This window comes from Camellia sinensis, unplaced genomic scaffold (assembly GCF_055761805.1).
Source record: "Camellia sinensis isolate YWXY unplaced genomic scaffold, ASM5576180v1 Unanchor4, whole genome shotgun sequence".
In the NCBI taxonomy this organism is placed as follows: domain Eukaryota; kingdom Viridiplantae; phylum Streptophyta; class Magnoliopsida; order Ericales; family Theaceae; genus Camellia; species Camellia sinensis.
The window spans coordinates 5,468,544-5,483,517 of record NW_028129277.1 but is presented as its reverse complement, the minus strand read 5'-3'; the positions used below and the strand labels follow the sequence as shown (position 1 = coordinate 5,483,517).

General features: G+C 32.6%; 1 protein-coding gene across 1 annotated transcript; it reads left to right on the top strand.

Annotated features, from left to right (window-relative positions):
- Nucleotides 1-863: 863 nt before the first annotated feature.
- LOC145816725 (polygalacturonase inhibitor-like) lies at nt 864-2,247 on the top strand. The gene has a single exon (XM_082912658.1). It carries the CDS (start codon nt 1,043-1,045, stop codon nt 2,045-2,047), a length of 1,005 nt encoding a protein of 334 aa, XP_082768784.1. The 5' UTR covers nt 864-1,042; the 3' UTR covers nt 2,048-2,247.
- The last annotated feature ends 12,727 nt before the right edge of the window (nt 2,248-14,974 follow it).

Sequence of the window (14,974 nt, the reverse complement as noted above, 5' to 3'; positions counted from 1 at the left end):
ATTATTAATTTAGATTGTAAAATTAAATTAATTAACTTAATTTTTATTTTTAAACCAACTAAGACCATGAAAATAAAAAAATATTTGAATGCTCTTAAACTTTGACAAAATTTAGAGGCCCATGCCGATATTTGTAAAACAATTTCTTAATTTAAAATAAAAGATAAATTAACTAATGAAAGTCTTCCATCTCGATCTACCGATTGATAGTTGAGCAAGGATCCTCTAGAGTTTTTTTTTCCTAAAGTTTCCTAGAGTGGTGCATTGTGTGGTTGAGATTTAATGACAAGTCACATCAATTTTTCAGCATTAAATCTCAACCATACAATACACCACTTTAAGAAACTTTAGGAAAAAAATACTCTAGAGGATCCTTGGTGTTGATAGTTTGCTGGCATCCGTTTGGAAATTGACTACGTTATTACAAGCTGTATTTCACTGACCAATATTATAATAAATCAAAATATCATCAGTTTGAAATCTTTTGGTGTTGGTTAATATAATCAATTTATTTATTTATTTTTTTTAATTTAATTTTTTAGTCTCATTTGATTTTTATTTTTGAATTTTTTTAACTTTTATAAAAAAAAATATAATAATTATAAGTAAAAAGTGATAATTTACCTTATTGACTTATATAATTTATTTTGTCAATTTATATTTTTTTAATTTCAAAATCTTAGCAAAACGAGCACCGCCTTATTTGCCATTCCTAAAAAAAAGTAAAAAAGTAAAAAAATTATTATTCTATTTAAGTCATATCATCTTATTTAAGTCACATTATTTCTCTAACATATCATTTTAAATTCCGTAACTCATATTTCATAAAAAAAATAAAAAAATATATTTATTTACGTCATTCTAAACCATATATTTCACAATTCGTTCGTCAAAAGAGCAGCTAGACCGCATTCCGGCGAGTAATATCCACGCTCGATTCACGATGTCAATGTCATGAGCAAATGTCGAAATCTCTATAAATAGAAAGGCTCTACATGCTTCGTCTATCATCTCAATAAACCAAAATAAAATAAAAATAAAAATGAAGATGAAGGTGACTCTCCTCTCTGCTCTGATCCTCTCTCTCTTTCTTTTTCTGTCTCTACCCTCCCCTGCTCTGTCCGAACCAGAACGCTGCAACTCAAAAGACAAAAAAGTCCTCCTGGAAATCAAAGCAGCCCTAAACAACCCCTACCTCTTGGCCTCATGGAACCCAGCCACTGATTGCTGTGATTGGTACGCCGTGGATTGTGACGAAATCAGCAGTCGCATCATTTCCCTCACCATCTTCGGTGGCAACCTCTCCGGCCAAATCCCTCCCGCCGTCGGAGACCTCCCATACCTCCAAACCTTAGTTTTCCGCAAACTCTCCAACCTCACCGGCCAAATCCCTTCTGCCATTACCAAACTCAAACACCTCAAAATGATAACATTGAGCTGGACCAACCTCTCTGGTCCTGTCCCTTCATTCTTTACTGAGCTTAAAAACCTTACCTTCCTTGACCTGTCCTTCAACGACCTCACCGGTTCGATCCCTCCCGAGCTAGCCCAACTCACCAACCTCGGTGCCATTCGCTTAGACAGGAACAAGCTCACCGGAACCATCCCCGAATCCTTTGGAAAGTTCACCGGATCAGTCCCAGACCTTTATCTCTCTCACAACCAACTCACTGGACCAGTACCAAAGTCTTTGGGTAACTTGAACTTCACAGTCGTTGATTTTTCACGCAACCAGCTTTCTGGTGATTTGTCATTCATCTTCGGATCCAACAAAACCATACAGATAGTTGACTTCTCAAGGAACATGTTCGACTTCGATCTCAGCAACGTGGTTTTTCCGGCGAGCTTGACATCGTTGGATCTGAACCATAACAAGATCTTTGGGAGTCTTCCGGCAGGCTTGACGGCGCTGAATTTTCAGTACTTGAACGTCAGCTATAATAGGCTGTGTGGCCCGATTCCGACGGGTGGGAAGTTGCAGAGCTTTGATCTGACGTCTTATTTTCACAACCGGTGCTTGTGTGGCGCTCCACTGCCGGCCTGCTAGTATGTATCTTCAGCAAGTCCAGTTTGGAAGTTTGAAGTTTGAAGTTTGAGTAATAGTGTTTGTCTTGTTTCAATAATGAATAGTGTGAATTTACATTCCGTTCTGGTCAATTTGGACACAAATTGTGGATAAGGCTGTATTGTTTTTGGGTGAATAGACTCTTTATTGTCTTTATAAATAAAGACAAATTTCAGCAATAATCCTACAATTTTTCTTCATTTTTGATTTGGTGGCCATTATTAATATATTTGTCATTTAGTTTTTTGATTTTGTGCGATTTGCCTTGTTTTCAACTGGATATAGTCATGTGGAACTCGTGTAACCAATTTTCAAGAATAAAATCGACGGCTTTATTTTCAGAATATGCTTTCCAAAATTCTCTCTAATGGAAGCGCTAATGGCAACCGCAGTCTACACTTAAATCTGAGACTGAAAATCAGAAAGCTGCTTCGAAGACAATGAAGGGTGTCGGAGAAAGAAGGCTGTGTCGAAGTCCATCAAGTCCGGCCTGAAGTCCACTGTAGATCGGAGCACCAAGATGGTTGTTTGCAATGATAGCCATTGCCAAAGATCTGTTTTCTCATTGTAAATGTAAAATCCATTGTTTTATTTTTTATTGTTTGTATTATATGATTGAAGAATTGAAGAAGCATTTGAATTGATTTATGCGTGACCTTGATACATGGCAGGATCAATCACTTTTGTTTGTATTTTAAGTTGAATACACACAATGTTCAAGTAATTTTCAATTCTGAGACTAATACGATGGTAGAGTGTCTATGGTTTGTGCAAATAAAATTTATTGACCGTCTAGAGATAAAATCGCTCGAGCTTACACATTGCAAGATAACTCATCGGTGCGCAGCAAGGAAAGGAAGAAGAAGAGATACAATTTCGAGAGGTTGAATTCAAATGAGAATTTAAATTCGGGCTTGGGGTTCAAATGCAGGTGAAACATTTAAAAAACATGCAACTCAATCTAGAATTAGGATTAGGGTTTGGATGAGTGGAGTGAAAACTCGCTGTTAATACCTTATTTTTACCAATTCTCATAAAATAATAACAGTTTCGATTCGTAGCTCGAAATTCGGAGACTCGAATTTGGCTCGACACCAAAACGACAACGACGTCGTTTTGGTGTCATCTTTTTTTTTTCCCGTATTTGTTTTGAAGATGAAATAAATTATTTCTAGATGTTGATCTGCATAATTTGGTTTAGAGAATAAGATGAACATCTAGATCAACATCAATGAAGAAATAAATAAAAGAGAAGAAGAAGATGAACAATTTGGTCTTTGATCTGAAGATTAACATCCAGATCAACATCCACATCCACATCCACATCTGAAGATCAACATCCTGATCAACATCTCTAAACGTGGATGTCTGGTTCAGCTCCTCCGTCTAGAGTTGTGTTTATCAACATCCAGATCAACATAAAAAAAAAAAAAAAAAATCTGGTTCTGCAGATCAACAACAAAAATTTGGTTCTGCAAATAAATAAAATTTTTTCTTCTTGTTGGTTCAACAAAAAAAATATACAGAACAAAATAACTTTTTTTTTGATTCATCATCATCAACAACTTTTATTTATTTATTTATTTTCAGATCCAAAACAAGTAAAAAATAAATAAATATACAGAACAAAATTTTTTACACCGCCATCATCCAGATCAAATTTTTTTTTGAACAGCTTCAAATTTTGAACATCATCATCATCTTCATCATCTTCAACATCATCATCATCTTCAACAGCTTCAGATCACCGACCGCCATCACCGCGCCATCACCGATCTTCCTTCTCTTCTCTCTTCCTCTTCTCTTCTCTCTCTCTCCCTCCCTCTCCCTCCTCTCCTCTTCTCTCTCTGTCTCCGTGTTCGAAAGAATGAAGGGGAAAGAATGAAAATGAAAGAAATAAAGAAGAAAAAGAGAAAAAAGAAAAGAAAAGAAAAAAAGATAGCCCAAAACGACATCGTTTTGGGCTGTCGAGCCATTCGAGCCACAGTGATTTCAAGCTACCACTCATTTTTCAAATAATAAATAGTAAATTCAAACAAATAAAGATACACAAAATAAATAAATAAATAAAGATACAAAAGTAAAGTAAAAAAGGAAGAAGTAAAAGAAACCAAAAAAAGCAAAAACAATAAAATAAAATAATAAATAATAATAATGAAAGTAAAGAAAGTAAAAGAAGAAGCAAAGCAAAATAATAATAATAATAATAATAATAATAATAGTAGTAGTAGTAGTAGAAATACTAAAAGGATAAAAACAAGCAAGGCAACTAAGCAGAGCAGCTAAAGTGGCCAAACAAGGTTCCAGCCCTAGATAGATGCGAACACCAACTCAGCCACCAGTTCAAACAGATGAGGACGGGACCACTATAAAATCATAAATACCTCATAAATATTTTAAGTATAATATATGTTATTTAATTATAATTTTTTATTTTATTAAAATGTAATTTTTGAAAGCATGATCACACTTTTTGACTATCATCATCAAAAAAAAAAAAAAATAAATAAATAAAAAAAAATAAATTATCGCGTGTGTTGACTGTGATAATAAATATTTAGGTTAATTATAAAGAAATTTCAAAATTTTGCTTGTTTTTCAATTTAAATCCCAGAATTTCAATTTCGACAAATTAAATCCTAGAGTTTCATCCGTGTTTCAATCTGACCTCTCCGTATATTTCCCTTATATTAAATTAATGGAAATCTAGAATTTCAGATTCAAGCCCACATATTCAAATACCTGTATCTTCCTCGTTGTAACTCCGTTTTGTCTCATTTTTACGTTGTTGGATTCACCTCATGGCCTAGTTTTCATTTCATTCTTCATACGCCTTGTGCCGTATCTTTTTATTTGCCGTCAAAGCTTCGAAAGTCGGCCAAAAATAAGATTTTTCTTTCTTTGGGCAAAATTTTCAGATTCAAATTCACATATTCAAGCATTTGTATCTCCTTCGTCTTAACTCTATTTCACCTCATTTTTGCGTTGTTAGATTTAACTCATGGCCTAATTTTTATTCCACGTCTCATATGCCTTGTTCTACGTCTTTTTACATGCCTGTTAGCTTATTTTTCCTACGAAGGAAAATATCATAAATACGAGCGTGCCAGCAAGGATTGAAAAATCCTTACAGATTAAATTCAAGCCAATTATGAAGTGATTGTGTTGACGGTTCTTTTGCCTCAACGAAGAGGACTTCAAAATTGTCAAGTGTAGAGAAAAGAAAAATTAAAAGAAGAATGAGGGAGACAGAGAAAGACGATTGAGTGAACAATCAAAGTAATAATTACTTACCTCTACTCTTGTGCTTCGAAAAGGAAGTGTATAAAATGCTTCGAAATGGAAATGCTGAAAACAAATACTTCGAAATATAAATTTATGTTAAACTACTCCTAAGATAAGGAAAATGACAAGAAATATTGAAATCAATTGTCTTTGATTATGAATTTTGGATCCTTTACGATGTAGCCATTAATGGCTATTTATAGAGAAAAAAATACAGTAATAACTACTTAGTAACTAGCCATTTCTTCCATCTTCATTCTTGTCTTGCCATGTGTCCTTCCACTCATCCACTTTATCCTTCATATTCTCCACCATCTCTATAACTTATTTTAACTTCCAAATGAATAAGAGGATGCCACGTGTTTTGAAAATAATAATAATAATAATAATATTTTATGGTGCCAACATTACCCCCGCGACCCTTAAAAATGATATTTACTTGAATTTTTGAAGGGCCGAACCAAGCACATGACTAATCTAAGCAATAAAATGCTTCGAATAATATCAACAAAGTGCTTCGAATGATATAATAGCATCAATAAAGTGCTTCGAATGATGTAATAGCACCAATAAAGTACTGCGAATGATATAATAGCACTAATAAAGTGCTTCGAATAAGTATGAAATTATGACTAGATGATCAATAACAAGCTTCGAAGGTGGTATAAAAGACCAAATTCATCGTTCGAAGGTCTTGCGGCAAAACATGACTTTTACCGAATAGATTTTCATAATTATTTGGCAAAGTGGGTTGTTTTTCTATGTTAACCATTAATGGCTTATGAAAATCACCCATAGATATGTTATTTTCATGACTTGACTCTCTAAAAATTGGTTTTGAGACCCCCCGAGTCATTGATGAAATCACCTCTTTGCTTTTGCTATTTTTAACCATGGAAAAGTTCTGAAAAAATTCACCAATTCCGGCCATTAAGGCCTCAGTTAAAGATTTGGTAGTGAGAGTTGATAACTCATCATTCCATTGGCGAATTTCCATATCAAGTTGATGAATTTCTCCAATTAAGTGGTGTCTTTTTTTTCCACCAAATAATATTGTAAGGGATGAAAATTTATTTCATCAAGAAAATGGATTTTTTCTTGAAGATCCAAAATTTCTTGTTTACACCAATAAATTTCATTTAGGCTATTTGAAATGGACAAATCCAATTCATTTTCCATTTATTACACTTGACGTCCCACTGGGCGTGCCAAAAATTATTGGCTTATTTTTCCTACGAAGAAAAATATCATAAATACGAGCATGCCAACAAGGATTGAAAAATCCTTACAGATTAAATTCAAGCCAATTATCAAGCGATTGTGTTGACGGTTCTTTTGCCTCAACGAAGAGGATTTCAAAATTGTCAAGTGTAGAGAAAAGAAAAATTAAAAGAAGAATGAGAGAGACGGAGAAAGACGATTGAGTGAACAATCAAAGTAATAATTACTTACTTCTACTCCTATGCTTCGAAAAGGAAGTGCATAAAATGCTTCGGAATGGAAATGCTGAAAATAAATGCTTCGAAATATAAATCTATGTTAAACTACTCCTAAGATAAGGAAAATGATAAGAAATATTGAAATCAATTGTCTTTGATTATGAATTTTGGATCCTTTACAATGTAGCCATTAATGGTTATTTATAGAGGAAAAAATACAGTAATAACTACTTAGTAACTACCCATTTCTTCCATCTTCATTCTTGTCTTACCATGTGTCCTTCCACTCATCCACTTTATCCTTCATATTCTCCATCATCTCTATAACTTCTTTTAACTTCCAAATGAATAAGAGGATGCCACGTGTCTTGAAAATAATAATAATAATATTTTATGGTGCCAACAATGCCGCCAGATCTCCTAAAGTTGGCCAAAAATAAGTTTGTTTTTCATTTTCAATAGAATTCCAGACAAGCAAGTGAGAAGATGATGCTAGTTCTCGATCTTCTTGCTTGTTCTTGCTCTTTTAAAAACTATACATATACATATATATATATATATCGACAAATTTGGCATTGTGGATAGAGGGAGATAGGGAAGATAGCAAACACTATATATGGGTTGAAGCCAACGATGATGATGGTGGTGGTTCAGGCTGCATTGGCAGGAAACAGTGAATTCTACAAACTAGCTTCGAGTATTGGAATGAGCATGAGGGTCTTGATTGCTTATCACGTTGTCTTTTTTGCTGCCTTCGTTATCCCTATCACTCTACTCCTTGAAAGGTCCTCTATCTATACATATATATGCGTTTCTTGGCTTTGATGCTTCATTTATTTATTTATTTTTGATAACGGGTTTTGATCATTTGAATATATATACAAAGAACTGGGCAAATTAAAAAACCGAAAGTCCAAAAAATACTTTTGAAGCATAGCAGCAAGGTAGGAGAAGAAGGAAAAAAGGAGGAAAAAAGAGAGAGAGAAAAAAAGCTTATTTTTGGCCAAGTTTTGAAGATCCGACGACTTGCAAAAAGACGTGGAACAAGGCATATGAGGGATGGAATAAAAATTAGGCCATAAGTTGAACTTAATGACGTGAAAATGAGGTAAAATGGAGTTACGGCGAGGGAGATACAAGTGTTTGAATATGCAAAATTGAATTTAAATTTTGCCCATAGAGAGAAAAACTTGTTTTTGGTCAATTTTCGGAGCTTTGACGGTAAGTAAAAAGATGCGGAACAAGGCATCTGAATAATGGAATGAAAACTAGGCCATGAGGTGAAACCAACGACGCCAAATGAAGTGAAACAGAGTTATGACGAGAGAGATACATGTATTTAAACATGTGGGTTTAAATATGAAATTCTACCCATATTTCCGTTAGTTTAATAAGATGGAAATGGACGGAGGGGCTAGATTGAAACACGGATAAAACTCTAGGGTTTAATTTGTCGAAATTGAAATTTTTGGGTTTAAATTGAAAAATATGCGAAATCCTAGGAATTTTTTTTTTATTTTTAAATTAACCCTAAATACTTATATCACAGATTTTAAGTGTGATTAATAATCAATAAAACTAGAGATTGAACTTAAATAATCCATGATTAATAGTGATATAAGATCACAATTATTTACATTTCTCATCACGGTTAGTGTGTGAGATAAAAAAAAAAAGGGTTCAACCACAAATGTGATTATCAATCACAACATATAAACCGTGATTAAACACTACTACAAAATTATAATTAGATCACAAATTTTATGTGATGTATGTTATTTAGTAATTGGATTTTTATTTTGTGAAAGTGTGATATTTGAGAGTGTGAATGTTTAGGGGGGTTTTTTTATCACATTTTCTGACTGTCGGCCTATTTTGGAAAGTAAGGAAAAACTTTTTGTTCTTTTTTTTTTTTTTTTTTTGACTCTTTTTAAAAAAACATGCAAAGATTAGAGATTATGTGATCTAAATCAATTAATAAGCCAATAAGTTGTCTTCTTTTTCTAGTTGCCAAAATAGGCTTAAAAGATCTTTTTATCACGTGTTTTGACCGTGGTAATAAACATTTAGATCACGAATTTTAACAATGATTAATAACCAATAAAACCTAAAATTGAATTTAAGAAATCCGTAATTAATAATGACATAAGATTACAATTATTTATATTTTTCATCGCAGTTAATACGTATGATTAAAAAAAAAGAAAAAAAAAGTCTTAGACCACAAAACAATGACTATCAATCAACATATAACAGTGATTAAAATTTGAACACAACCAATATCTAAAATATACTCAATATTATTTGTACAAATTTAAAGAATGTATAATACACCTATTATTAACTATCATTTGAATTACAATATTGACCACATATGAATAGCAAATAACCTCATATATTTCATAAATGAAAGTCAAATATTGAAAAAAATATAATATAACATAGAAAGTTAAGGATTAAAAAGTTTCTCTTCTGTGATTATACAATAAAATCTCATTCAAAAAATAAAAAAAAAAAACTTAAGAAAAATTCAAAGTTCTCGAACTGTAATGTTCTGTCTTATTTGGAAACTGAATATCATGTTGGATATGAAGTCCTAAAAGTCTTTTATCTGCGCTTAGGTCTCGTTTGGCAAATAATTATTTTAGTCCAAAAGTCAAAAGGTTAAAGATTCATTTTCCTCTCTACTTTTTACACATCTTTTCATAAAAAATCAAAAAATTATCCAAAATATACTAATTTTCTTACTTCATATTTTAGTTAAAAAATTAAAAAATTACTAAAATAACCTATTCCCAAATAAAGCCTTAATGAACTTGCAAGCTTTTGTGAAGTGATGCCATATGTCTGGCATTTCCCACACTGCACTCATTTGTTTTGTCGGTGGACAATTATTTGTCTCTAGTTTTTTGAAAATAATTTTAAAAAAGTTTTATTTTCTTATATTTTTATATATATTTTTATATTTTTATTAAATTTTTAAAATATTTTAAGTAATTTTTTTTTAATTTTTAAACACACCTAACATAAATTCACTTAAAAAATATAATTTTTTTGAAAAAAATTCTTTAAAAATTCACTAAATAGTATATTTATTAATTTTTTAAAATATTTTTTCACAAATATTTTTTACTTTTTAGATACATCTAAGTAAGATGCATCTAAAAAAGTAAAAAAATACTTAAAATTTTAAAAATATTTACTAAAAATAAAAAAATATGAAAAATAAAAAATTGAATAAAAAAAAAACTAAAACTAAAGACACTGACTAATATTTCTTGTGGATGACCATGAAAAGTTATCATACAAACCAATAGAAATTTGTGAAATATGATCTTGTCAAATTAGAAATAACCAAAATAAATATGCAACAATGATTCATCCCACTAAAAACATCACCACTAATAGCACTAATGCATTAAAAAAGTAAAAAAAAAATAAAAAAAAATACAACTCCAAGACCAAAACATCACATCATTAATGGCGGGACCCACTGCCACCTAATTAGTGGGAGTACTAATTAATGCTCCCAAGCATTTTTCATAAATATGTGGTAATGAAACTGCTCTTTTCTCATAATTTATGAAAGGAACAATAGAAAATTACTCACTTAAGGCAACGTGCTAAGTCAAGATTGATGATCATCAAATTCTATTATAGAGATTTTGCTGCTACCGATATTGACAGGACCTAGGGGCTGTTAACAGCGGATTTGAAATTCTATGGGCAAGTTACCAACCCCATTCGGATTTTGATTAAAGTACAGATTTTTTTTTAAAATTTTAAAATTTTTAAATTATTATTGAGGTTTATATTTGTATAACAAATGAGAAATAATTTGTTGTGTAAATATAAATCTTAAAAAATAATTTATTATGTAAATATAAATTTCAAAAAACAGAATGTAATTTTTCAAACTTAAAAGAGAATTTGTGACAGGACCTAGGGCCTGTTCGCAGAGGATCAATTGAATAAGAGATTTTATTCTATGTAATTTGAGATTATGGATTGGATGTGATATTTTATTTTTTATGACTAAAATAATTTATTTTGTCTTTTATGACTAAAATAGCTAAAAAAATCCCGTTTAGCTCTTGTCAAACGGAGCTATAATATATCTATTATTAACTATCCTTTAAATCACAACGTTGACCACAAATGAATAGCAAATAATTTTATAGATTTTATAAATGAAAATTGAATGTTGAAAAAAATGTAATATAACATAGAAAGTTAAAAATTAAAAGGTTTCTTTACCGTGATTACACAATAAAAATCCCATTTAAAAAATGAAAAAACTTTAGGAGAACTCAAGGTTGCGTTTGGTAGAGTTTTGTAAATATGATTTGAGAGTATGAGTTGTATTTTGAGTTTGTGAGTTGTGAAATTATAATTTGAGTGTAGAAAATTTGTTTGGTTATGGTTTTTGAATAGAGTGTTGAATTGAGTTTTGAAAGTTTGATGTGACATGTGAAATAAGAAAATTTGTTTGGTGATGAGTTTTTAAAATAGTTTTCAAAACTTAATTCAACCTATAATTGATAATCAAACACACAACTCATAACTCGATATCCGTATTTTGATCAACAGTCATAACCAAACTATTTTTAAAATACTCAAATAAAGAAATAATTTTTTTTTTCAATTAATTGTTTTTAAGTAATTTTTTTTTTCAAATAACTTTTAAGTCAATTATTTTATGTCAATTAATTTTTCTGTCAATTCATTTTTTAGGCCTGTATAAATATTAAAAAATATTCCGAAAAATAAAATATTAAAAATATTCTGAAAATTAAAATATTAAGAATATTAAAAATATTCCGAAAATCAAAATATTTACAATTAAAATATCAAAATATTAAAATATTTTTATGAAAATTAAAATATTAAAAATATTCCTATAAAATAAAATAAAATATTTAAAACAAAAAAATAAAAAATATTTAAAATAAAAATTAGGTTGTTTTTGAGTTTTGAAAAGAGTTTTGAGTTATGTGTTTGGTTATGAGTTTTGAAAAGTAATGGTTATATTTTGAAATGAGTTTTGAGAAATAGGTGTAAAATTATGATTTGAAAGTTGCAACTAAATAATATACTCAAACTAAGAGATAGAATTAAATTTTAAAAACACTACCAAACATTGCCCAAAGTTCTTGAACTGTGATGCTCTATTTTATTTGAAAATTGAATATCACGTTGGATATAAGTCCTAAAAGTCTTCTATCTGTTCTAATGAACTTGCAAGCTTTTGTGAAGTGATGGCATATGTCTAACAGTTCCAACACTGCAATCATTTGTTTTGTAGGTGGACAATTACTCACCATGTTTGTTTTCATTTTTTTAAAAAAATTTTCAGAAAATTTTTGTAATATCCCGACTCTTCACATGTCATCAATATTATCCGTTTTGAGTCACACTTGCACGGATTTATTCTTCTTAGTAGGTCACTCATCCCAAAATTACTTCAGCTCAAGCACACTTAATTAGTGAGTTCTGCTAGGGATTTCATCATACGAGAAAAGGTCTTGATGCTATATAAAGTTTTAAATTTTTTCTGTTATAACCCAAAAACTTTACTTTCATTCTCGATGTGGGATATCGAAAGCTTACAATCCACCCTCCTTAAGACTACACGTCCCCATGTAGTAGTCTGCCAACTCACAAACTCGCATACATGCACCGAGAGAAGCAAGGGCCCCACACTCGGTACTTTGGAGAGTTGGCACTAATACCATTTATAACGCCCCGACCCTTCACATGTCATCGATATTGTCCGCTCTGAGCCACGCCCACACGGATTTGTTCTTCCCAGTAGGTCACTCATCCCAAAACTATTCTAACCCAAGCACGCTTAACTGGGGAGTTTTGTTAAGGATTTCACCACCCGAGAAAAGGCCTCAATACTATATAAGAGTTTAGATTTTTACTTTTATAGCCCAGGAATTCTCCCTCCATTCCCAATGTGGGACACCAAAATATTACAATTCTACTTTCTTGTTTTTTGTATTTTTTTTATTTTTACTGATTTTTTTTATAAATATTTTAAGCAAATTTATTTTTTAATTTTTGAACACACATAACATAAATATACTTAAAAAGTATAATTTTTGTGAAAAAAATATTTAAAAAATTTACAAAATACCAAAAATACAAAAAAATATAAAAATTCAGTATATTTTTCATATTTGTGTATTTATTAATTTTTAAAAATATATTTTTTTAAATATTTTACTTTTTAGATATATTTAAGTAAGGTGTATTTAAAAAAAATATTTAAAATTTTAAAAATATTCACTAAAAATAAAAAAATATAAAAAATAAAAAATTTAACTTTTAAAAAATTGAATTAAAAAAAATTGAAACCAACGCACTGACTAGCATTTGCTTGTGTATGATCATGAAAAGTTGTCGTACAAACAAATAGAAATTTGTGAAATAGGATCTTGTCAAATTAAAAATAACCAAAATAACCCATGGGGTTGTGGCATTGTGGTAAGGTCTTGGGGTTTAAGTCCCAAGGTCACAAGTTCAATTCTCCCATTGGGTCAATCTCCTGGGCGAAGCACCGGTGGTTAGGAGGTTGGACCTCAAGGATGCCTAATCAGCTACTTGGTGTGGGTTTAATACTCTCCCGCTGTGCGAGTCCTGACTTAATCGAAGCTTGCCTTGGGAGGTCGGGACAAGCTTCCAGGTTATAGTCTCTTACTTGGAACGGACAACAGGACACCCTGGTGATCTCCTCATGGGGTGCTGCCTTGGACCAGCGGGAGGGTGAGAGGATTTCCCTGTAACAAAAAAAAAAAAAAAATCCAAAATAAATATATGGTACTGAAACTGCTCTTTTCTCATAATTATGAAAGGCCCAATAGAAAAATTACTCACTTTAAGCGAACGCGCCCATTCAAGATTGATGATCATGAAATTCTATCATAGAGATTTTGCGGCTATCGATAGTGATAGGACCTTGGGGCTGTTAACGGAGGAGCAATTGGATAAGAGGATCTCCAATGATTCATTATTTTTGACATGGGTAGGTCTATAAAGGCTATAGCCCACTATGAATAATCCAAACCTACAACTTAGGGCCCAATACATAATTCAATTAATGAAACCCAACACTACTGAAACCCCACACAGCAATAAGAGTCAATGACATCAAGACACGTGGCAAGAAAAGGACAAGCCACATCAGTAGACAAAGATCTGCAAAGTTTTTGCCACGACACATCGCCATTAATGAGGCCCTTTACAGCATTTATTGCGATAACCTCTCTTCGTTAGGACGGCACGCCCTCACCCTGAACAAGGTAAGCAACAGCATAGACTTTCGGCTAAGGTGACAGGTCGGGAGGGACAACGAAATGATTACCAGAAGATATAAGCAGACGTCGAAGACAGAAAGAAGGTTAAGCTTTTCTATCTCTACTCCATCTCTACACTTCACTTCTCTCTCTCTCTAACTTGCTCGTCGGAGGGTTCGCTAGGGGACTCCCTGTTCCTCGTTGAACTCTTGTGTAGGTCTTCAGATAGGCTTGGTCATTCGAACATAGGCTTAAGGAGCGTGGATCAGTCCGACCCGTTCTACCATCACGAACTGTATCATCAGTTGGCGCCGTCTGTGAAAAATTTCTTACTCCGCGCGCCAGTTGTGCTCATTGTCGCCGGAGGCCCTTTCCCGATAACCCTTTCTTACCACCTGCGAAGGTGGATGGTCACAACTAGATCCATGGCTTCCCACCCCAATGTTCCCGATCACCAAACCAACCCTCCCAACCCAAACCACCCGCCACATTCCTTTACCAAGCTCACCAACAGCATTAACCGCTTGGTCGAGCAGAACCAAGCTTTGATTAATGCCCTACTCCAAAGAAACCCTCCTATGCCTCCTCCACCACCTCCAGATATTCCGCCAAACTAGGAACGAGCCTCGACCCACACTATCAAGCAGCCTCATCCGCCCAACTTGGAGTGTTTGCGACCACCTCCCCCAGATATAAACCTACCCCCTCGGGTCCCACATCAGTTGGTCTAGGCACCCATCCCTGAGGGAGAGGCCAGCAGCGTCCAGCCCCCGTTCCCTTCTGGTGGTGACAACATCCCTTACTAGGATGCAGAACTCCGAGCCATGAAGCTCCAACTCCAAGGAGTCATGCAGAACATACAGCACAAACCATCGACCACAGCC